Source organism: Diadema antillarum, unplaced genomic scaffold (assembly GCF_040938485.1).
Source record: "Diadema antillarum isolate AM-2024a unplaced genomic scaffold, OU_Dant_1.0 scf00000116, whole genome shotgun sequence".
NCBI classification, from domain to species: domain Eukaryota; kingdom Metazoa; phylum Echinodermata; class Echinoidea; order Diadematoida; family Diadematidae; genus Diadema; species Diadema antillarum.
In genome coordinates, this window is record NW_027271005.1 from 1,412,240 (window position 1) to 1,438,506 (window position 26,267).

General features: G+C 38.9%; 1 protein-coding gene across 1 annotated transcript in view; it reads left to right on the forward strand.

The window, feature by feature from the left end:
- LOC139719923 (uncharacterized) overlaps positions 1 to 26,267 on the forward strand; it is a 105,582-nt gene that overhangs the window by 74,210 nt on the left and 5,105 nt on the right. Inside the window, exons 9-17 of the mRNA XM_071631308.1 lie at positions 7,926 to 7,992; positions 9,211 to 9,288; positions 10,740 to 10,874; positions 13,136 to 13,235; positions 13,742 to 15,109; positions 16,511 to 16,600; positions 19,795 to 19,822; positions 21,208 to 21,310; positions 22,347 to 22,451. Coding sequence (XP_071487409.1) covers positions 7,926 to 7,992; positions 9,211 to 9,288; positions 10,740 to 10,874; positions 13,136 to 13,235; positions 13,742 to 15,109; positions 16,511 to 16,600; positions 19,795 to 19,822; positions 21,208 to 21,310; positions 22,347 to 22,451 — 2,074 coding nt within the window. The remainder of the gene's footprint in view (positions 1 to 7,925; positions 7,993 to 9,210; positions 9,289 to 10,739; positions 10,875 to 13,135; positions 13,236 to 13,741; positions 15,110 to 16,510; positions 16,601 to 19,794; positions 19,823 to 21,207; positions 21,311 to 22,346; positions 22,452 to 26,267) is intronic.

A 26,267-nucleotide genomic window follows, 5' to 3' on the forward strand; every position in this document is an offset into this window, starting at 1 on the left:
TTGATCGGAAGAGGTCTGAGGAAATGAAAGAAAATGAGAGAAATTTGTGGAGTAAGTTCTTTTCTCAATGCCGTAATAGAAAGGTAATTTGAATGCATTTTATCCACGTGGCTAGACCTATCGACAGATGACATTTTGTGGAAATTGAGGGGGGCTTATTGAACAGGACTACTAATTTCAGAGCATCTTCCCCTTGTCCATCCGCATTTCCATCGGCAATGGATTATGACACTCGCGTCAAATATAATGAAATCATCTTTCGCTTGAAAAAAAGGACCTATCAGTTACCTCCATGATGCTTTGTGTCATACCCCCCATTTCTATTAATAGTTTGACCCATCGCGTACGAGACCAGGCGATCTCTAAATGTTAGCTCCATCCTGCTCTGTCGTCTTGACTCAAGCATTGTGTGGGTCCTTGCACGCGTTAATACTTCCAATTAACCAGGATCCCCCCACCCCCTTTTTTGGAAATAGCTCTAAAGTAGATAACCCCCCCCCCCCCTCGTATCTTGGTAAATAGTCTCAGATTATCTTTGCGTCAATGGCTAATATTTTTGTACCGTTGAGCACTAATTGCGGATTTAGCGATGAAAGATCATGATTCTGCAAATGACGTCCGAGATTAAGAAATTACGGCCGCCTTCACACAAGATCGTCACCCTCTGTTAAACTATTCATGAGCATTGTGCGCAAAATTAGTTCTCACATTTTGGGAAGTGTTTGTCTGTATTGACAGCTATACACTGATAACATGGATGGTTGTCATTCAACCACATGTCACAGCCAACCAAAACTTGTGATTACAGATCTTCTATACACTAGAACTGGCATTTGCAATATTTGCATCACAATGCAAAGGTTACATCCAAAGCTAAAAAAAAAAATATAATAATAAATCAGTAATTTTATGTTTAGCAAAAAACCAACAACAACCAAAATTCTACTTATACCTACAGTGTATATGTACACAGAAAATATATGTAATATATATAGTACCAGTAGTTATCATACTGTTGCATAAATATAGTTGAAAACAAGAAAGGAGAGGTAAAATATACAATATGTATTGACAGGAAGATATCCATGAAATTACAACACTTGGAATATTTTTACAATGTTTACACTGGTATGTAATGTTTCTGATATGCATATGACATGCATGTTGTAATTCCTTTCTAGACACTTCCTTATTTGACAGAATTACAGGAGAAATATATCACTTCCAACTTGCTGAAAGTCTTTCCTGGAAGGAAACTGCAATTTTTCCTCTTTTTTTTCCAGAGACTTCAGAATCCTGCAGGAAGAAGCATCATTCCAATAAAAAGTAACAGGCTGTGAAGTCACATGCATGGTGCTGTGATTTGAAGTGACAGCTTACAAGTTAATTGATAGAACTACGAGAATTTTCCAGCATAAACGAGCAAACCTACTCTGCCCTCTGCCGATAGAAATAAGCTGTGCTGTAATCATGGTTATAATGCGATATGTGTTTTTCCAGGTCACATGGTGCGTATTCAGGGGTTTTTCATATCGCCGATGATGTACTGATTGAGTACAAGAAAATTGGCTCTTTCACTGCGTTTGAAGTTTGAAGTTTGAAGTTTTATTAGCAACAACATTTTGAACATGTACATATAGGAATCATAACACAATTGTATCTACATACATGTACATATGTGATATCAGTTTCCTGATACGCACTGACTCTCCATCAGGCATCCTTGTGAAAGTAAACTGGATATATGAGATTTCTCAACCACTGATCTTACTGTAGGTGGCAGCAAACCACAGGAGAGTGTACATAATTGCTATTTACCTGATTACCCCTGTCTAAGTATAAAGTATAGCAAAATATTACCCCTGTTATGCAAAGGCAGTCTTCTCTGTGTTGCATATATGTACAGATATGCATCAGCCATTTATTGTCTGAACTTGTAGTGACAATAGTATCATCAGTGCTCTAAATAATTTGTGCAAGACTGATGCCTGACCATATCGTTGAGGGATGCAATATAATTTTCCCAGGATAAAAACCAAATGCAATTGTTAGCATTATAAAACATTAAAACACTTCTCCTTCAATACTGTGCGTGAAAAAATTGCTTGCATGCCTTTATAATCGTGATGCATTTAGATTATTATTGATAATGTTGCTTCCCCTTTGAGAGGCACGCGAGGATGGGGCCAAATTTTGGTAGCCCTGGTTATTACCACATGCAAATATGATCGTTCTGGGCAAGGCTGACAATGACATCCATGAACTGGTGTGATGTCCAGTGAGAAAACAACTCATTTGATGCATTATTCCATCACAGTGTGAACAATGTGATGTGCTGCGACAAGTGAGCAATTGTTTGCGTACAAGTGCTAAATATACGACATGCACACGTTGAAGGAGACGCAGGAAGGTGTTTGAGCTCTGTTTGAAGCTAATTTTAGCCGGGCTCGTGGGGAGGATGGTGTCTGACAATGGGTTGAGTCACTGGGCCCGAGTGACGCGAATGAACGCCGAAAGAGTGAAAAGGGGAGGATGGGGGGAGGGGCTTTGTCGCAGAGGAGGGTTTCGTGGGATTATGTCACGTGGTGTCGCGGGGCGATGATGTCTCTTTGCGCAACGATCTACTTTGGGGGTGCAGAATGCATCATGTGATTATGTGTACCAGCTCGTGTGTGTGGGCACGTAGTGTCTATAATCGTAAACACTGAAATTAGGCATAATTACATTTTACACTGCCTAACTACCTTTGCCATACCGGTACTATGTGTTTGGACGAAATTAGCTACAACACTATCAGATTGAAGGTGCATGTGAATCAACACATTCACTTCATGATGACTGTGTGACATATGTATGGTCTCCTTGTTTTTTCTTTTCATCAGAATCACACAAAAATGAAAAGTGTGCAATAGCAAAGACATTTATTGATTTGGTCCTAAGTTATGCATCATGTCAATGCCACAAATAGAAATGACAAACTAATATAACTCCAGTGTGTGCTCAAAGCCAGAATACTAGCTCTCCTGCTTTACTCCTGAAGATGATGAACAATGATTTCAGTCACGTGAATGAGCCGTCTGTTGGTATTCACGGCTAGATTGACTTCTATTTGCCGTGATGATTCAGACTGCCGAGTCCCTAATAGGCTTGATGCATCACTGATAGTGAGACCTGGGAGACGGGGGTGCTAGCGCAAAGAGTGGCACACACGCGTGCGAACGTCATTGACTCCAATATGAAAGAGCGCTAATCAGCGTCCAATGTCAGATGAGCAGTGTTCCCAATTTCTTCCCCATGTCATTATGTGGTAGATAGTCAGAATTCATTGAATGGCAACTCTGTACTGCCCCCCTGTCATTTCATCTTGACTGTATACATATATCATACTCAAACCCCCCCCCCCCCACCACCACCGCTTATTGTGCAATACAGAATATCCAATACCTGTACATGTAGAAGGTGATGTTGAATGAATACCATTTCGTATCTGTTAGTGCATTGCATTCAGAAATAATTACATTTTTACAACCAGGCAATGTCAAAAGAAATGGTTCAGGGATATGAATCACAAAATTAGCTATCAACAAGCCATTCATCCATTCTGCTCCATTATCGTCAGCTGCAGTGCAGTAAATCACTTTACAGTTTATTTTCCAAGCCAGGAAAAAGACAAAAAGATATATATTGCATCCACATGTACTCCTGCAGAGGCAAAATCAAAAACTGGTAGACTCGCACATAATGATAAAAAAAGGTTGACAGATGTTGTGTGGGGAAAGTGCTGAAGTGATGTTATGTTGTGATATTACTGATACTCGTAACGAACAATTTATGTGCAAAGGAAGAAACTTATAGTGCATGCAATAGCATTTTTTAAAGGAAATTATACGAATTTGCATTCTCTTTTCGAACATAGAATATGTCATCATGTTGGTGCTGTATTAGCAGTTGATACTTATCTGGTATGTCGCACACTTCGAATAGCATTACTGAATGTCTCAAGTGTGCATGTGTAGTGATACGACTGTATTTAGTGATAAGTAGTGATATCATCAGCTTTGCAGAACAACCAATTCTCAGTTGACGTTGCAAAAAAGCACATAACTCCAGAAAGTGCGCAGTTGGGTGTGACATGTATACACTAAAGTGTGTGATTAATCATTGAATAACACCAGCTTATGCACCTAACAGTACAGCTAGTGTAGTTCGTACATAGTGATACACTTGTCGGCAACCAGCAACTAATAATACGCATCCATGAATGGTGAAGGATGGAATGGAATTTTCATGGAGGGATAAATTAAGTGAGTGATAAATGATGATAACTATGATGAATGGCCCTATTTCATTGAATACCAGAACATGCTGTCATGGTATGGACTAGATCTACATATTCTGTATGTGATAAGTATTAAAAGAGTACGTATGTTTTCTCCCATTATCATACATGTAGGATGAGTAAGGGTATCTTTGTGATATTCCTTTACCAACAGCCAATGTTTTTCCTCATCTCACCCTGTAGGGCAGTTAGATATAATAGATGAAATACAGAATTAAATTGTAAACTCGATCAGATGTCAGTGTATGCCCAGCTCAAGACAGAGGGTAGAGCTTATAATGGAAAAGTGTGGCTGATCCACAGAGAAGATCAGTTACACCACCGCTCTCCCTTTCTTTCAAATGGTAGCATATCTTCACTGCAAATTCTGCCCCGAGGCAAATGTGACTAATGCTACACAATGACCATTATCACTGGAGGTAATTGCACTCCGCGCGGCTGCCTAATTTGGCGCGTGCCCGACAATGCGCCTCCCCCGCTTGCGATCCTGTTGATTACCAGGCGGTGGAGTTTGTGTCGGTAGATTCTGCAGAATGGGTAGGTTCCTCCTTCATGAGCCTGGGGGATGGGGGGGGGGGGGGGGGAAGGATTTGTAGAGAGAGTGATGCCGCTATAGTTTGGGGCAATTTTCCACCCCGCCAAGTTCTTAATTTGATTGCGACGATTGCTTATGTGGAGATACATGCGTTTGTGCTGGGAATGTGCTGTCTACTATGGCAGAGTCATCAAGTCGAGATGACGTCAGATCTTAATAAGGAAAATTTCACCGTTTACAGAAGCTTCTGATATAGTTTCTGTTTCAATCTAGTCATTTTCCACAAACGTTCTCCAGTTTATTACATCTCATTGAGTCTTTTATCCTTTCAGCAAAGATTGCATGACTTGTTTATGCAAGCGCAGCTCTGAACAAAAATATTATTGACAAATTTCAAGAAAAGCGTGATCTCAACTTCTGTGTATTAGGTGGAACACACAGAGAATCTATATTTCTCAACTGCAGTAGATTTCTTATCATCAAACTGACTTTCTTGTAAATACAATTTTCCCCTTTATTGGGGGGGGGGGGGTTGGTTGGGAGGGGTGTCCAGTAATTCTGGATGATATTACAACTATTTTGCACATCAGGTTCAGAATGGGCAGCTACAATTACAGATGTCCAATTGGCATACAGACGAAAACTGAATTGCGTAAATACTTTTTGTTGTATAGGTAGAAACACGTAAAGTAAATATTTATTTAAAGGTAAATGTTTGTTAATGATGGTAATTTGCCAGGTATTGGGTTCCCCTGATCTGATTTCATTTTAGCCCATTGATGTGTCAGTAGGTCAGTGACCTCAACAGCTCTTGAAGCAGCGAGTCATAATGGCTTGTCAGTGTAATGTGATATGATTGGGCTATAATGAGGTGGATTGACTGCGGCTCTATCAGCTGGATCACTGAAAGCTGGTGTCCCCATACTCTGTTTCTAATACAGATAACTTGTATTATTCTGGGCCTTCATACAGCAGGAGATGGTTGCCTAATAATGCACTTTGGTGACAGTACTCAGCAGCAGCTAAAAAGCATTAAAAATGATCTGACAAAAAGGCGGGAATTTGACAGGGCATTCAGACGCAAAAAAAATTATACTTTAATGGTATAGCTGTACCAAAAGGGTATAGCTACAATGTATATGATGAATTTATACGTCTGAACGCTGACTAACGAAACGACGTATAATGAGACGACGTATAGCGAAACGACGGTCAGAGCATCGTTTCGAACTAGAACTCGATAACGAATCAGCATTCCCTGTGCGTCTGAACGTATGGCGACCATAGAACAGTATAACTGGGCGGGGCTTAATGGGAGCGCGCACGAAAGTTGTACTCACGACTATAACAGCATGCACAGTGGGAAACTGCACATCTATACGACGTTTCCCAGAATGGTCGAAATTAGTGTCTGAACGGTCTGTCGGCTATACGATGAGTCTTTATACGTCGTTTCGTTATCGAGTTTTGGTGTAAAATGGCATGCATCTGAAAAGGGGGGTAAGTTTATGATGTGCTCTGATAACAGGTTGGGAAAATGATGACTCCCTCCCCCCCCCCCCTCCCCAATAACAAGAGAGATTTCTTTCCCCCTCTCCCAGTTTTAGCAGTGATAAAGGAGTAATGCAGGATCCGCATCATATATCTATTGTTAGCTGGCATCATTGGAGAAAAATGGTGATTGTATTTAAACCATCTGTGATTCTAAGATCCTCTCTTCCTATGGATTTTGAAAGGGCCATGTAGATAAAACTATTAAACAGATTAAAATTAAAGATACTGTAGATTTCCCTTTATCACATGTTCATATATGGAATGACAGTGAATGCAAGACAACTATTCACTTTTGGCATCAGTTTGTTTCATCGACATCGTAGTATATCATACCAGACTTCATCTATTTTAAGTCTTGGCTGGACGTGTGCAATGTTTTAGAATAGAGTTACACTTACATTGTCTAAGTAGAATGACTTCCTCCGTACAATCATTGTAATGTTTATTCACGGGAAATATATTTGTCCAAGTGTTTATCATTAAGATAACAAGGCAATGTGATCTGTCGTTCGTTTCAGGCCTGAGATTAAAGTGGAATAATAGCTTTTAATAATCACTTCAAGTGCCTTTCCTCTTTTAGGGGCAAGCATATTAGAGTACTTGTGTTTTAAATGAGGCATGCCCTTTAAAGGGAAAGTATGTCTTTAGTATTAAGAAATTTACGTGTACAATGTATGCTACTTTGTTATACTGAAAACTGCCCAGGTATACGTGGGACTAGTCTTCAGTGGTTTAAATATTAGACTTCTTTTTTTGGTACAAAATGTTTCCATCCCTTTGGCAAGATTCGTATTTTAGGAAAGAATGTAGATTTTTAAGGTTTTTTTTTAAATATTTCTCATCATACAGGCGTAGATTAGGTATTTACTTTGATATTGATTTATTGATTTATTGATTTTTTACTACAAATCATTGTTATCTATGTTGCACTTTGCAATATTGCTAGAAATAATAATAAAAAAAAAATCAGATTCACATGCCCCAGGAAGTATGACGACAAATTTCACTTCTGTGAATTCAGACCGAGCTGCTTGCTCCTTTATTCCCTTTATTTTTGTGGATTAGCTTAGCTCTTTTCCCTGTATTGACTTGAAAAATCCTCATTTTTTTTTTTTTTTTTGGTGTGGTCACTAATCTCCATGCAATACATTACCGTACTACCATACTACTTGAGTAATAAAAACATATATGTATCATACAGCTCACTGTATGTACATTATAAATTGTACATGTGGACTGCATATACCTTTATCCCATGTTTCTATACTCTAGAGTGTTGCTGAAGTGGAAACTGTTGCTAGAAAATATAAACCAAACCCCAACAGGAAGTGGTTGATGGTTCTAGTACGAAGTGTATATACATAACATCATACATGTGATAGAAACAGGTTTATTATTCTGCTTCCCCCCCCCCCTTCTCTCTCTCTCTCTCTCTTTCCTTTTCTTTCTTTTTCTCTCCTTCCATCTATCTTTTCTGCCTCTTATCCCTGTATACAGTGCTGGCTGCGGAAGGACAGGCACAATATGTGTGATCGACTACGTCAGGAATGCACTTGCTTGGGAGGTGAGACAGTTTGAGGTCCTTGTACTTCTCGAATATCAACAGGGTGTAGACTCTGGCTCATGTTCCTTTTTGTCGTATACAGTATGTCCCCAAAAAAATTACAATCCACTTTTCGCATTGATAACACCCAATATGATTAAACCGTTTAAATGCTACTTCAGGGTCTTACAATATAACATCTTAGCTCTTTTTTGTGAACACAATAGACAGAACTTGGAGGGAAGAGATTTCTGACATGCTCTTCAAAATTCCTCATTTCTCTTTGACCACTGAAGCAAATCGAATGGGGTTTTCTGTAAGATGTGGGCAATGAGTTATAGTTTCATACCCTGAAATTGTATTTGGATTGATTCACTATTTTCAAAGCTGTCATTGCAGAGGGTACCATTGTATTTTTTTTTTTTTTTTTTTTTTTTTGGGGGGGGGGGGGGGGGGACATACACAGTGTGTATGATATAGTGACTGCCATCAGGGTGATAATGCAAATCAGTGACCATGGTTGACTCTAAAAGACATCTGCAACCCTTGGCCCTGCCTCAGGTTATGGCATGTTTGACAATTTAATGAGAATCAATACATGACTAGGAATTTCACTCTGGTCCAAATGAAAAAGTAGTCAACATTTGTTTTATATGTTTGTTTTAATTTTTTTAATGATGCAAAACATTGAATAAATATTATGAAACCACATTTTTAAAGGAATAAATGAGTTCTTTTTTTAAGGCTGAACTGGGCAATACTATAATAACCTCATCAATTTCAGATCACTTGTGGGCTGTAAGTTTAAGCTCACTGCCAAATTATACATCATCGCTTGCAGAGTTGCTTAAATTGCTCCTTAAGAAAGCTTCACATGCAGAGGCTATAAGGTGAACAGCAATGAGTACTGTGTTCACAAGTGCTCTGCTTCAAAAAGGAATGAAGTGTTATCATCGTCCAATGCTCTTTCACTGGTAGGAACTTCTGAAGAGTTTGTGCAAAAAGATTTCTGTGGTTGCCTTGGTTCCCAGGTGAAAGGGAAAAGAGAAACATGAAGTGACAAGGAAATATGGAATATTAGTAAATGAAATTTGATAGAATTGAACTATCTAGGAAGATGGTAGAGAAAACAACACTGGATATACAATGTTTACAGTGTGATGTATCTATGCTTGTATATCTTATGTATGCACAATGTAAATGATATGTATGTACACATCATATTCATTTCTTCTACAGCGAATCGACCAGAATTTCAGCCTGTATGACATCATTCTGGATATGAGGAAACAGAGACATGCCATTGTCCAGACGAAGGTAACAAAGTGATGTAATCTATCACTACATCCATGATAATGGCAGATACCAGACACTAACTTGTCATACCATGATATTAACGAGTGCTGGCAGTTATGAGACAACTTTATCTCAAAGATGAAGCAACGACAGTGTGATAATCTATCATGAGCATTTTGACAAATTCTATTTAAAATAAGAACAAAAAAATGTGTTTAATCATGAGAATTGGTAAGTGCTGAAATAACTAATCAGCCAAAATGATTTGATATCGTTTCATTTGTCCCGTCATGGGAAACAGAAAGTGATGTCATACGATTCATTCTACTTTTTTCTTAGTCAAAAGGAAAGAGAAGAAGAAGTTGATTGTGAGAAGTCATGTACAATAAATTGTACACAGGCTGTAGTGTCTACAATCCCTTCCTGGATTTTGATCGCAGGCTGAAATGTGCGTAAATGTGTTGCATTGTGGTCTAAGCATGATTCCAAGGAACAATCAAAAAAATATATGAAATCCGTGGTGGTATGTTGGCTGGACCACACATATTCAGATGGGGAACCATTGATTAGCAATGTGGAAGGGGAATGTGATACAGTGTATCTCCATTTTGTAGACTCATTTCCTGGGTTGCACAAACCCAGAAAGTTGTGCGCCTGGATATATGATTGAACATTTGTTGTGTAGTGCAAATGAATCCATTCTTGTTTGCATGCCTATTTTTACTGCTGGAACTGTGATACACTGTACACTGTATGTTTTATGTATACTGTATGTGCATATTTGTGCAGGGAATTTTATGCATGTTTTATGAGTCAGTAAAATGATGTGTACCGTGGTACAGTGTATGTGGTATTTGATGTACAATGCAGTATAATTCATTTTTATGTAAAGAAATGATTTCATACTCTTTGTGCATAAATGGAGAAGTGATAACAATGATGCGAATTCCACTAGATTTCATACAGACCTACTTGCCATATACTAAAACAAAGTAGCCATTAAATGCCACATTTATAAGAAAAAAAAATGGCCCTAAAATGCAGATTTTGCAATATTTCTGTGAAATGAAGAATGTTCCGTACATTTTTATTTCTCGAGCGCCAAGATTTGCAAAATTAAAATGCATGCAAATCTTGTCTACACTATATGCATTGAATGCCAGTGGGAGTTTGTGAAAATTTCATGCCGCAAAAAAGGCTGTCAGCTCCAATTCGAGAAAAATTCATGCCGCGAATATATCATGTTTTACAGTAATGAGATCGGAACTCATTTTATTGCTCGGGGCCTTTTATATCCTATTCAAATATATGTGTATTTGCTCACTATAGAGCAGAAAATATTTGCTATTCCAGCCTGTGATTAAAAACAACAGCAACAAAATTGAAAACAAATTATCATCATTCTTACACTCTGTCTTTTTCTCTCTCTGTTGTTATTTTTTTCCTTTTCTTGATATTGTATGACTTCTTAGAATCAGTACGAGTTGGTGCACAGGGCGGTGGTCACTTTGTTCCAGAACGCCCTCGGTATCAAGCCAGAGAGCAAGGACGACTTCGGCCACAACTACGAAAATGTGCAACTCAGACACGACCACCACGTTGAACAGGTATTGCAACACTCCTGACAGGCTAAACCAATGTTTCCTTCTGTGAACTAGATGCTGCAAGTGAATGCAATACGTGCACAAAGGATGAAATCTTGGTACAGGCGTGTCTCATATTTGATTTACATGCCTTCAGTTCAGTTTATTCTCATGTATAAAGGCAGTGTTATTAGAGCTGATATTATTGGTAATAATATTACTTCTTCAAATTTTGTGTCAAATATGGCCGCGTGGGACTTGCACAATTTCTGACTTTTTCTAGTCATGACTAACAGCCAGCATAGTGGTAGAGAAACCAATCTGGTTTGTCGACAGTAGACAATCTATGAATGAAGGTATGATCATGTACTTAGTTCAGAAGTATGTCCTATGAGCTGAATTATGTTACTAGTAATTTTGATAATGTACAAAAAAAGAGGAAAGATTCACGTGATCAGTTCTTCACCCTGGGACTATTTCAGTGAACTTCACTTTATATCTTTATTTTTGTAGCTGAGAGTATTTGGTACACCTCTTAGTATCTCCCTAAATACCTGATTTATTTTTGTTGTTGTTGAAAGGGGGGTGGGCGTGCAAGTTAAGTAGATCATATACATTGTGGTTCACAATGAAAAATCCACACCTCAAATTATTCCAGGTTTAGAGTAATGAGTGACAGTTCACTAAATTTACTTTGTATCTATTTCAGTGCCTTTGCTATTGATATTGGCATGTCTCTCACCCTCACTGAATACCCTTGTGTGTGGTAATAATCATGAATGACATTACTGGCTTACATTACTTGTGTTGTTGAAAGAATGTGAACAGGAGTCAATGTCACATTGTAGTTAAGCAGCGCAATGCTGCTTCCTGTGCAGTCAAATGAATACAAGTCGAGAATGATTCATTTCTGGCTGTCAGTGTAATTAGTCCCCTCTCTGGCAGCACAACCTTTTTTGGTCAGACAGACAGATGGACAGACAGACAGAAGAGGGGAAAAGAAGAAAAACAGAAAAATTTCATAGAGAAAGGGTTCAAAGCCGGAACCAGGCCATTGGGTGACTTGGCACTCACCCCCATGCCCTGTACCCTTGACCCCGGGTCATTACAGTGTACACTGGGGATTGCACTCCCAGCTCGCACCAAATGGGTTCGTGCTGATTGCCACTCGCGAGCTGTGTGCACCGCGATTAGCAGTTAATCCATTTCATGTGCTCATGTGTTGCGTTGGCAAGTGCCCAGTAATTTTTTTTTTTTTACTTGAATTTTGATAGGCAGTGAAATTGAGTAGCATTTCTGTGTGAGCACAATTTTGTACTCTGTAGCCACTGCCTTTGAAAACAGGTTATGAATTAGTACCCATTTCCATTTGAAGTTGCCAAAAACCTTGCCATTGGTCTATTTGTGTGCCATGTTCACATGCCCAACTCAGTAAACGGCTTGCCAACTTTGAATATTTTGCTCAACTGCACAACCACGCATGAACTGATTTGTTTTGAACACTGGCCATTTAGCCAGCATAACTTTGTCAACAAATTCACATCACATCAAAGCCAGAAGTTTATTCTATGATATTGCTGACAGTGCTTTGTAGCATAAATGCTTCAGTAAAGAGTTACATGGCTTTGAAAAAAAAAAAGCACAGAAGAATGATTTCCAAAAGTGCCCATGCTTTGCGTTAAACAGAATAATGTACAGCGTGTAGCACACAGGGAGAATTACACCATGGCACACAAACTAAGATTTTATTCATATCATGTAAAATGAGTTACAACTGTTCAGTCTAGACACAGTCCAGGTGGAGTGGCTGAGACTGGCCTTCTTGGATGCATGCACTGATGTGCATTCCCTGGAAACAGGGACTTTTTACTGAGGCAGTAATACAACTGCTGGTGACACTTGCTCTGCTATCATACATACACCCTATGAAATGAAAAGAATATGCAGCCATGAAATCAAACTTTCTTAGCAAATGTGAAGTTGGTCTACATGTATGTCTGCATCATTTGTGCAATTCGGTAAGAATATCATTGCATTTGTGACAAAAGTACAGAAGTTTTTAAATGAGACGCCATGACTATTTTGCCCCCTTTAAATCACACGCTTCTCAAATTGATGCTTTACATAATCATGTCTACATATACGTATACATGTAAGACGTGTGTATTCATGGCTGTATGTGTAATAATAGAATCAAAAGGTTTCTGCTGGGAGATGTGTTGGAGCTCCGTATCACTCATCCATTTCTTGACCTGTGTCTTCCTTTCCCTCACTGCTGCCCTTAGCCGAGGATGCCCCCCAAGCCACCCAGCCAGAGTTCAGCGGGAGAAAAGCGGGACTCGCAGAGCCACAACTATGTCAACTGCAACATTACATCGAAAGGAGGTAAGGACAATAACAATAAAGGTTGGTAGGAATGATGATTATATTTTCAGTATTATTTGTATTATTATTCATATAGTTGTTATTACTATTATTATTGCTACTACTACTACTACTACTACTACTGCTACTTCTCTATTACCATCATTATCACCATCATCAATATAATCATCGTAATTACATTGATAGAAATTCAACAACCTCAATCTTGTATAGCCAGAGAGCCTCACCAGTGTTAATACTGCTATTCAAGAGAGTCTTGTTGTTTTCAGTGCCCAAATATTGCAAGGGACCAAGTTCTCACACCACTATCCACTACAGCCCAGAGTGACAAAACAAAATGAGGCTTCCTACCCCTTGCATTTACATCTTGTTTCACATGATTAGCACGATCAATGACAAATTCCGTTTCAGCTTGTAATGTATTTCTAACATGCATTTTTTTTTTTCAGGCGAAGCTAGCAACCAGCCTTCCTCTTGTAATTTTGTACATTATTTTCTGTTTGTAGTTTCAATGGATGCGGAGGCACCGGCCATGCCAAAACTACCGTCCGCTCCATCCAGGCCGTCAAGAGGCAACGACAGCCCTGATGGAAGTACCTACGCAAACTACCATATCGGGTCCGTTACTCCAGAAGCTTCCAAACCAACGCAAGATGGAGTAGGGAAACAGGGCATCCAGGGCAAGCCTCGCCAGAGCCCTGATGCACGTTACCAGAACAGCTTCCAGTCCACCCTGCTAGCCTTCAAGGATATCGAGTCCGACTGTGCTGGTCAGCCGGCGCCCCCAACTTCGGCATCCTCCGCACAAAATCCAGCTTCTCAGACACAGGGACAGAATAAGCCTAAGCTTCCCCAGACTGCAAAGCCCACTGTGTCCAAACCTCAAATAGCTGGGAAACCTGGGAAAGTGAAGCCGTCGCTACCCATCAAACCCACATCGGTGGAAGTTGGGCACAGGGCGGCGCCCGACAGATCGGTGAGCGTGGACGGGACCAGTGCGACGACAAACCCCGCGGGTAAGATGTTTGCCACCAGGCAGGACTCCAATCCAGCATCCAGAGGGGTGGGCAAAGAGGCCCTGAAGCCCACAGAGAAGAAGGAGGCCCTGAAGGTGCCTACCAAACCAGCGAGACTGCTGGAGAAGAGTAAATCTGAGAGTGCCGACAGCTCAAGCTCACCAGGAATACGTCACGGTGCAGCCAAAATCATCAAAGGAGGGAAGGGTGAGCGACCCTCCCAGCCACCACCGAGGCCTCCGGCCAATCCCAAACCCTCCCTGGCCAAATCCAGCGGCGACGAGCAAGTGATCGTCAGAGCCCACCACGACTATGAACAAGTCCACTTCAGTCCACCGCCGGACAAAAAGGACATGTTTGAGATGCCCAGTGAGAGGAATGTCAGGGGTTCTCCTACCTCACAGATGGACAGTAGTAAAGAGACCAACATTGTGCGCAGGAAGACGGACTCTAGCCGAAAACTCTCAAATGGCTCGGTCCAGTCATTTGGCGGTGCCGATGGCAGGGCGCCGCGCAAGAGCAGCTCAGACGCTATGGAGTACGCGTACGTGCAGCAGCCCCAGAGCAAGTTGGAGCAGCTTCTGAAGAGCGAGGAGGGACATCAGAAGTTATCCCAATCTTCGGCATATGCCGAGGCGTACTCGGAGGTCACAGGTACGCCGGTCAATCCACCCAAAGCTGCTTTGAGGTCATCAGGCGTCTCTGATCAGCACAAACCACCGGAGAAGCCCAAACGAGGGGAAAGCTACGTAGGCAACGACAGTGACTACGACCTCGTGGGTTTCGGAGTGCCTGACCCTGGCATTGACCCGTTCAATGATGTAGATGGTACTTACTGTGGTGTTGGTCCCATTGGAGGTATGGAGCAAACACATTGTATAGTAGACTAGTATACTTTTAATTCAAATTCTTGGAAATATTTCTGCCCAATCTGCAAAGTCATCAGCTATTTATTTCATCCTCGTCTTTTATTCATACTTGTGTGGCACGTATAATTTTCCACCAAGTCAAATGAGTCAAGCCTTGAACATGCTGTCATTTGTCGTGTGTAACAGGTGATGCGAATGAATTAATGCCTTTCCATTTGAATGAATTGCTTAACTTGCCTCTTGTAAAATCACTGTCAGGTGAACTGATTTAGGAGAGAAGCATTTTACGACATCTACAATTTGAAAGTCAAGATGTTTTAGAGGCATTCATTTCCTTGAAAAATCTTGATCATTTTTCATGCCCTTCCCTAAGTTTAATCTGTAAGAGAGAGAGAGAAAAAAAAAAGAAAAGATGAATAGAAGTATTCCCTCAGTTTGAGTGAAACAGTGACATAGTTACACCAGTCCTGCATTCTTCTGGGCTATGCTGAAGTGGCTGAAACTTGTTGAAAACATGGCAGTGTGGCAGAAAAATTATACCCAACTGTAGATTTGATGCTAGCAAGTGTACCTAACTTAATGTTAACCCATTCCGTACGGGAAACTGGTGGCTTGCGTATTAAGTCTATGGGCATTTCAGAATTCAGTATGGAACGGGCTGACAACAATAAAAACAACTTTCCATGCTCCTAACAATAACTAAGAGGAGGCATCATTTTGATTTGATTATGACTGCAACTTTTAGCTCTCAGTCATCAACAAAAGGCTTGCCCCTCTCTGGCCAGGAAAAACAAAACAAAACAAAACAAAAACAAAACAAAGGAAGGGTGGAATTTGGAACAGTCATACTGGAACAATCATCAGTGAAACAATGAATGATATTTATGATATAAGCAAGTAAATTTTGTGGCAAAAAAAAAGGATGGAAACAGACAGATAAGGATGACGTTTGCTACAATGATAGCTTCTTACCATGTACCATACATGTTTGTATTACAGACTGTAGTGTTCTCTATTCAGAATTAGGTGTCATGAAAAAGAGAAATGACCTTTACTTCTTCCCATCACAAATCAAATAATGTCTTAGACTGCCCTCTCGTGGTGAAATGTTTACATCTGGGTTTGATCATGCGGTGACAATTCATTCAGATGCTTTGATACCTGAATTTAGAATCTTTCTTGAACGTATCACAAATTAATGTCACCAATAAAACCAGTAGGCTGAGCAATCATTAACTCTGAAGCAATATTCTACTGTCTGAGCTGTGCTCAGCTAGGGACCAGACTTCAGCCAAGCATCTTGTTTCACTAGTCTTGCCACCATTTCCTCATTCTAATGTCATTGTCCAAATTTCTCTCGCCATGGCAACCTGCACTGCATCATTGGCAGTACCCCCACGAGGAGATGGCATGGATGACGATGACGAAGATGTACCCACGGTGCCGGTCAGAACGGCGGAGTCCTACCAGCTGGCAGGCGGTAAGCTAGACTAACAGATCACCGCAAGAAGTGTTCCTTAGATGGACTTGTCAAGAGTGTAATCAAAGTTCGGCCCAGGCTCTTCTTTGAGTTGGCCCTTGATGCTTGTTAACACGCTTTCCTGATGCCAGGCTTAGATAATGAGAGTTGGCATCTCCAAACACATACATGCCAGGAAACATCTGAATGCAATGCTCCCCAAGTAATAAACCCTTGTTTGCAATCATCACAGAATACATTTAAGAGAAACAAGTTCTTTGTAAGTTGATGACTCTCCAATGCTGCCACAATATTCAATCTTTAGAAACAATATTCTACATAGTAAAACCATCATCAATGTCAGTTATTATTGGAGGTACATGTAGTTTGATTTTGATGTAAAAGAGGGATATTTTTAGCGCCATTTGGTAACGATTCTTTTCAGTACTTTAATGGATTCCTGATCTTAATGTTAGTGGGGCTGTATATCGATCTTGGCTGCATTTCACTGTCTGGGAATAAAGCAAAAGCTGCTGTGAGCCCAATTTTGCCACTGTGTGAAATGCTCTCCATAGACAGTAAACCGTTTGTCTGCTCTTTTCCATTGTTCGCTGCGCTTTATCCGTTTCTCAAGAAAGTAAAAAAAGAATAATGCAGGAAATATGTTTCTAGAGTTCAAGCGTTCAGCGAGATTTCCTCCAGTTCATGCAATATTTCCGCTTTCTGTGTGGCTCTGGTTGTACACCCGCTGCCAAATGCAACACAGACCAGAAATTGAGCGTGGAGGAAGGTCTTGAGTTTTACTGTTAAATGTGCAAAGCATATTTCCTTTGGCCTTGGTCTTTCAAGTAGACTGTGTATAAAATGTGAAACTCTGGCTTTGTCTCATCTTCCTCTCAATAAAATTCAGATTGACACGGTTGGTTTCTGTTCCTTCAAACTGTCAAACAAAGCCCTTTGTATGTTGGAGAGATACCAAGAAAACATGTATGAAACAATACAGAGCATACCATTTTAAGAGGAATTCTAGGTTTATTTCATGAAAAATCAGGTTTGGAATGACTGAAACATCCAAAAACAAAGTAAAACAAAGCAGTCGTAATAAAAAGTGGGTCCCGCACTTTATTAGAATTGCTCTGTTGTGGATATCTCAGCCATTTCAAAACCAATTTTCATCAAATAAATGTAAATTCCTCATAAATGGAATTACATGCTCTTTCATATTTCATATTTCTAGAGGTTTCTCAATATCTCACCAAAAGAATGTTAGAAACCTGAGATTAGGTCTGAACCAAAACTATACAATCCCTTTAACCCATCAGATCCTACAGTTATTTTGCTGCAAAAATCATTGTCTCTCCCTCATCAAATTGGCAACCTTGAATCCTACTGTCAATCCTATACTGTACTGAAAAAGTACCAGGTGGAACTGGTTGAATTCATTATTGCAAAAGGGGGGGGGGGTGAAACCCTGATATACATGTGGATTAAGTGATTACAGCAATATTACTAGAACACATCAGTGAAAAGTTTGAGGGAAATTGGACAATCCAGTCCAAGGTTATCAGTCTTTAAAGTCTTGGTGCCACCGTTGCTAGATGATGAGACTACTGCAGTTAATGAAGTCACATATGGAAAACAATATATATTTTCAAATTTAAACATTTCAAGGAGGTTGATAATTCTGCAACATAAATACAGAATGTCCATTTAACAGAGCTCAAATAAAAGAGAATTTTAATTCTACCCTATGAAATACTGGCAATGAATGATTAATCTCATAAAATAAAAACAAGTGCCAATAAATAGTAAAGTCACAAGAAAAAGAGACAGCAACAAACCTCAAAGCTGTATTTTTTGAGAGTTAATGGGCCATTTACCTGACCACGTTTGTACCATATACTCTGACATGCCATTCCTAGCTAGCTAGTGGCCTTATTCAATGTGATGAATGAGGCGCAGTCAAATTATGCGTAGTTGCAACTACCCAGTATTTTGCATCACTCACGTACATACTTTGGGAAGTGTGACCGCAAACCTCTCAAGAATTCACCAGCAAAACTTACCACAAATCTTCCTGCATGAACTAGGGAAATTTCTCACTTCTTGCAAAATTATTATTACTTTTTTTTTTTAGAAATGTGTGACAGAATACCAGATCCTTGTTTGTTGATAATGCACATTGTGCATTTTTTTTTTTTTTTTGGTAGGATGTTGCGCGATTGCTTTTTTTACTTCCAGGGAGGGCGCACAGTGTTTGCCTGTGTAGAGCATGCCTTATAGACATCAGACCAAAACTACAGATACAATTACACTGTGCAATTTTGTATCACTGAAACTACACATAGTATTGTTTGTACTGGGGTCCACATGCTCAAACTTCTGAAAGTTGTCGGGAAGCAAACAACCCATAGTTTTGCGTAATGTGGCTTCGGCTGTAGTAGAAATGCCAATAAAAAGAAACAGCACCAAACCACACAACTGGTTTGGAGAATTAATATGCCTAGTAACCATGTGTGTATGCTCTTTAATGATACGTATACGTGTAATGTCATTCTTACCTACCATTTTATGCCAGTGGCCTCGTGTTGTGAAAGCGACAAGATAAGCCCTTTATGTCAAGATCATCTTGCGTTTGAGGAAGTCTCGATGCACTTGAAATTTGTTCTTCATGGAATATGTAGTTCAACAGAATGTACAAGTGCTGAAGATATGTGCAGTTGTTCTGTATTTGAATATTTGTATGGATTAAAGCAGTCAGTGTAATTATATAAATTCTTTAAATATACTACTTACAGTTTGTACACAAATGTTTTCAAACGAAGAGTGACACTGTCATACATGTAGTTTTGATTTCATGCTGTGCTGTTTTGAAAGGAATAATCATAAGTTTCCATAGATTACAAATCAAAGTCTGCATGTAACTCCAAAAGACAGCATTGCGTGGGTAGTGTGTGTGTGTTCACATGCATGTGCATGTTTACAGATGTTTCAGTCCCTGCGTGCGCAGGTACATGTATGCAGTTTATATATGTCGCCTTGCAGCAATTCTGATTGCAGCATGTGCATGAATCAAGCTTCCTCAAAGTTCAGTAAAACATTGTGATTTTTAGACAAAATATGTCTGCTGTCTGTAGTACGACATCAGATATTGACAGGAAATGTTTTTTAGATATGTCCTAACACATGCGTTCTTTTTGTTTCTCTTGTGGCAGATGATGAAAAGGTTCCATCAGCTGGAGGGTAAGCCACTTTTTATTTTCTGTAGCAAATACAATGCTGTAGTCCATTACATTTTCTAGTTGCCTTGAAGAAATAAAGTAAATTTCTACAAGCAGAAAATCAGTCCAAACTAGAATCAGTGGTGGGATAATTTTCACTTGATTTCCAGTTTTTGCTGTGAAGTAAGGGACAAAAAGTTAGCATCACTAGCTTCAGATTGTTTCAGAAATATAATGATAGTAATAATAATACAGGGTACTTATAATGCACAATTTACCACAATGACTTTGGTTAAGATTATGGGAGGAGGGTGGTCATAGATGCAGATGCTCTGATAAGAGAATGATTGTGTGGTCTATCTTTATATGAAAGTCATTGAAACAGACATTTGACTATGACATCATTACTTGTCTATGTTGTGTATGCGATTTTGACAGAGACTGTCCAAGTCAGTTAAATGTTAATTGCCATCTTCCCATTGCTTTACACACTTTTTCTTTTTAACACCAAGTAGAACAATATTCTAGAAAATATTCGTAGAAGAATTATCACAGCCATTATTATGATAAAATCACTTACAAAGTTTCTTGGTTTCTCACTTACCAATTTTGTGTTAAAGAGTTGTTTTTAAAATAGGTATTTGTCACATATAAAGGAAATGTTACCTGTGCGATGTGTATGAAATCAGAGAGAACATGCTTTTAGTCATGATACTTTATCGATAAGCAGGAACAAAGTTCTGTAAACTGACAACCAAGATTTTTTTTTTTTAAATCTTTGAAATGGGGAAGGAGGAGGCTCTAATTTCTTATTGTAGCCTATGGTAGTTTAGTAATGAGAGTGATACAAGTAATTTGCTACTAGAGTATCATAGTAAGTTGAAAAAAGACCAAACACACAAGGAAGTAGAATGACATTTTAGCTTTGTTCTGATTTATATATATTGAGCCAGGAAATTAAATAACATGTTTACACTTATCTCTCTGTGCAAACATGGACATTGGTATTTAAAACTCCCTAAGATTACTTCTATGTGTGTGACATGCAAACATAAATTATGAATTAGTTAAGAATATTATGGAAGAAGTACTGTAAGTGTTGAAGAGGAACTTCCAAAACCAACTTGACACCATACTTGCTCCGTGATGTGTAGGTTTTTGATTGCAATGCTAGATTTCAGTATAGGTAATGTGCTGAGGTGAAGACAACCCCTGATTTTTACTGGAATCTCTTTTTACAATTCTGTCATGTTTTCTTTGTGTGCATGAACGTGTTCTCGATATTTGTCATGAATGTACAGATGTTTGGATTATCTTGTTATTTGCTTTGTCGCTGTAGGCTTTAATAAGGTTTGGTTGTTGTTTTGATGCATTTTGTGTGTTTTCACCATTATGTTCTGCGAACAGGAAGTTGACGAACATGTTGAAGCAGACGGTAGCCAGCTCAAAGGACATCTTTGGCCAGCAGCAAGCCAAGATTGCTACCAACACCAGAGGCCTCTTTAAAAGGGTAACTATTTTTTCGTTTCTTTTAACAACAACAGCATCAACAGAAATAAAACACCCCCACCATCACCACCACCATCTCATCTTCGTTTTTTTGTGTTCCTCTGGTAGTATCGTTATTAGGCTGCTGATTTAGCTTCATAACAAATGTCTTTGGCAATGATCAATTGATGCAGCAGTGCTAACTTGCAGGTATGATCGATGAAAGAGTCTAGTTATATTTACCAGTCGCTTGAAGCCATCAGAATGACATTTTGGGGTTGACAAGCTAACAGAGCATTGCTGCATAGACAGTAGCAAGGAATGATACATTTTGATTTGCAGGTCAAAATCGATTTTCTTTATGCTTACTTTATGTAGTTTCATCATGTAACTTCATGTAGGTAATGTAGGGCCGGATGTAGGTGAACGTTGTATGTAGAAAGTGCCAAATCATTTGAAGCAAATTTCAAGCAAAAGTATGCACACACACACACACACACACACACATCACAAGAAGAGAAAAGAGGATCATATGAATTGTCCTGGGTGACGTACCGTGCTTTTACACGTACCAAGAGTGCTTAATTTGAATGCTGAATTACAAACACGATTGAAATTACGATTGGAATCATTGTCCGTTTACACAATCGGTTTTCAATTTCCCATCAATCACTCTTGAGCCTCCTTTCTGGGAGAGTGATTGGAAGGTCACTGTAATCTCTGCCCCCCAAAACACAGCTGGAGTTCGGTATCAATCAGTATGATCGATGTTCATAGGCTAATTTCGTTGCTTAATTCTGGCGAAACTTGACTGAAGAACCGTCATTTGAAACACGATTGGAATTAAGTTTCAAATCACCCTCGGTGATTCCAGTTTTCATTCATTCGGCAAGAATGCTTAATTTGAAACGTGATTCTAATGATGCTTCACTCTAATCTTGTTTCAAATTGAGCAAACTCGGTAAGTGTAAAAGCTATAGGTGAGTCTGATTCATTTGGCTGGACAAACTTCCGCTGGTTGATGTCTTCTTCCTCCGCCTCTCCTTCCCTCCCTCCAGAAGCACAAGGAAAAGGGGGCATCCACGGCCTCCTTGGCCGCCCCTCTTTACGAATCAGTCAAAGTGAATGCCAAGAAGCAATCCGACAGGCATTCCAGGAAGAGCGTAAGACCCAGTCTATTTGATACACACTTTTGGATCTTTCCTCTTTCTGGAGACTGGTGTAGTACATATGCTCTTCACACTATTACACTCTAATGCTTGCTATTCATTCAAAAAAGAGGAAACAAAAGACCAGTACCATTCTTCTCTTCTGTGGGAGTAAGGCTTAGTTACATTGCCATTGTCTTTGGTGTAAGAAGTGTAGAAACGGAGTAACAATATCATCTCTCCTATGTAGATCTTTTTAACCATGTATTTGTACTCACGTGAAGCTGGTTTTCATTTTAAATACGAAATACACCATGGATGCGGGTAGGCATGGCATGTTGCTATTACAAATTCGTGTCATATTCCACCTGGATGCTGTAGACTGTGAGCAGAAATAACACATACATAACGATTGTACTAGAAAGTGTAATACTAATGTACTAATGATGTGGTGGTAATGAGCCTTATATGGCTGGGTTTGGTGGAGAATTATATGTCTATGTTTTAATGGGAAATGCGGCTCTTTGTGTGATTTGCTGCCTTGGTATGACAGAATATGACAACTAAACATAGACTTTTGACATACCATATTTGCCGGTGCAAAACCCACAAATGTGTGTAATCCACACCTCCACTTTCAGATCCTAGAGGGGGAAAACTGATGTAAAAGGAAAAAAGCATGCAAAGGGAAAATGTCTTTTTTTACTTTCAGTTTTTTAATCAAAGTTCTGCCCATTTTGAACAGTAGTATGCGACTTCTCCCCAGCTTGAGTTCGCAAGAAGTTTTACATGTATAGTAGACCTACCTTATCACAATAGTGCCTTGGAACTAGATAGCTCTTGTCTAACACAGTTCCATGACATTTGCTCCAACGATAATCGTTCCTATGGAATATCTGCAAGCTAAGCGAAACATACAGAGTAATTTCTACCCACAAGCATAACCCTAACCCTTATCCTAATTCTCACATCAAACCAAACGTAAAATCCTATCACACCCCCTAACCTTATGTCCTTGGAGAAAATAAGACCCGAGCAATTGTCATCGGAGCAAATGTGGTGTCACTGTCTACCAAAACAGCACTACATGGCTGCTTACCAATATTTACCTTAGCATACCTCTTTGTACTTTTCTTTGGAAATCTCATTTTAATTTTTCCCATGAAGTGATTAAGTAATTTTTTGTAGGGTTGATTGAAAGTCCCAGATGCATACATCAACTATTCACTGTTTTTTTTTTCTGTTTTTTTTTTATAGGCCAGAAGGAAGAAATATAGAATCATGATGTTCAAAATCATGCAAAGGGTCTTTAACTTGAGACTAGCTTCTAGTGTAAACTCATATACACACTAATATGCATTGCATAATATCATGGACTAACCCATCTTTTACAATCATTTTTTAATTCTCATGTCAGCATAGAATGTATCATCACTGTGAATTTTCAATTGTAGAGTACTTTATACGTAGCAGCAAACTTATTTTATCACAAATGATAGCCTGTGCACAATAATACCTACGCTTGTACATATGTAGCTCTCAAAGTCATTAGAAGGTCTCCATTGTACTACTAACAAACCTTCAGACATTATCACTGCTTGTCGCATGAATATATTTAGGTGTACCGCACACATACTTCATCTTGGTTCGAGCAGCGTCTCTCTTGGTCAAAGGTGAATAACCTCCTTACAAGGCTTTTGCACCCCATCCACAAGTATAAAAATGCACTTTCTGCCTCAAAAATGCCTCTAGACTCACCAACAGTATCATCATATAACCAGTAATCTCTCCCTCTATTCTCATAAGATTTCATGTGCAGTTTGCATTTAGACTCTGTTGTCTGTGTGACATCCAACTTGTACAGAAGTGATTAGAGGTCACATGTTGCCCCTTGTATGATTTCAACATCAAGAACAAAGAAACAGTAAAAGAAAGTAATATAACTCAAACACTAAAGTTGACAGAAAGAAAACACAACATCGTATGAATAATCAAGAGCCATTGAGTAAAAAAAAAAAAAGCCAAGCAAACAGAACTACAATTTTAGCAAACAAGCAGAGATGAACTTCCAGTATGCTCTTATCATAAACTCTATCAAACCTGCTTCTGTCACAGTGAAATCCTACACTTCTTGAACTGTCATTTCATTCCATGAACTGCTGTCTTTTTGTCTACCAGTATAAAATGTGAATAGATCAATTCTTCCTATCTACTGCATACATACATGTATGTGTGACTATCCATTACTCCAGTTACATGTCTGGTCTTTGGAAATTCCAGTGGTTTTTTTTTTTTTTGTTTTTTTTTTTGTGATTGAAAAGATCGGTCATGAAGAAGCTATGTACAACTTCACTATTATACTGCGCTCATTTCAACTGCTATACAATGACTTTTATTTCAATAATGAAGATAATTTATCATGTGATTTGACATATTTATGCAAAAGTTTGTTCATTATAATAACATCAATAGGCCTACTTAGCTGTAGATCAACATGCTTCTTTGTTTGGTATTGTCCGACTTCTGGACTATTAAAGGCATAATTTGCCATTTGCAGATGAAACAAAAACCCAGCATTAGTGCTTTAAAATAGTTCTGAAATGTGAGGTAGGGATAGAAACAACCACTGTAAAGATTTGAATTGGCAAAATGGATGTTAAATATTGTTAAATATGCAAAATGTGAACAGTAGTTATAATTAAAATGTTTCCAGACTAAACCGTATACAGATACTGTTTATAGAGAAAAATACAGATACAAGTGTATTTCCTTATATTTTAGGCTTTATTGCAAATATTCTACATGATAGGATGTTTTGTGGTACAACAGACCTACACACATGCATTAAATGTCATATCTTCATTTTTTTTAGTCACTGTTCCCAAAGGTAAACAGGACCTTTAAATTGCATTAAAAATGTTAAACTTTTCTGAAATGTTAGCAACTTTATAGTGACATCAAAGTATCTAAAAAAAAGTGTAGTTAGTGACTGTTAATGAGATGCATGGAGACATACACTTAGGCTGCCCAGACCCCTATTAGCAGACTCTTTCTCACGAGCAAAAATATGCTACTGAGAGTGTGCTTGTTACCAAGATGGTTCATACACTGAACAAACAAAGTGTGGTGCTCATGTTTGATATTAGAAGGTCATTGAGATAAAGCTGGCTGGCTTGGCAAAATATTTTTCTGAAATTGATAGATGAAGTCTGTTACCTGTGCCAATTCCTGTCAGCTCTGATCTCTTCAGCAAAATTTAAAAAAGAAAAATAGATGTAGAAATGCAAAATGAATACAAGTTATTATTTTTTGTTTGGATCTGAAGTGCAAAGCGTAGTAATGCAAGAAGAAAAAGGAAAGAAAGTCAGGTGTGGTTTCCACATGGAAATTGTATTATACAGTGTGAGAATATTACTTGCAATTTGAAGTCAGTTGGGCATATACACACATAAACATCCAGTTGATGGTGATTGTTGAAATTTCTGTAACTATTTTGATTAATCTTATTGTTGAGTTTGTTTGCTACCTCCACCAAGGAGGATAATATGTTTTTCCTGGCTTATACTAGTTTGTGTTCACAACATTTTTCAAAAAGTTATTTACAACTTTGATGACATTTTCAGAATATTTCCTTTGTGGCAAATGGGATGTGTCCAGGATATTTGCATGCTACAACAATTGAATAACGTAGACTGAGAAAACAATACTTACAAATCAGCATCTCCGTGAGGAATGTCAGATACACATTCAGAGTGATGACTTTGTGTTCAAAAGGAGAGAGATAGGATGAAAGAGTCATTTCTGTGGTGGGTTCACTTCTGTGGCATTGGT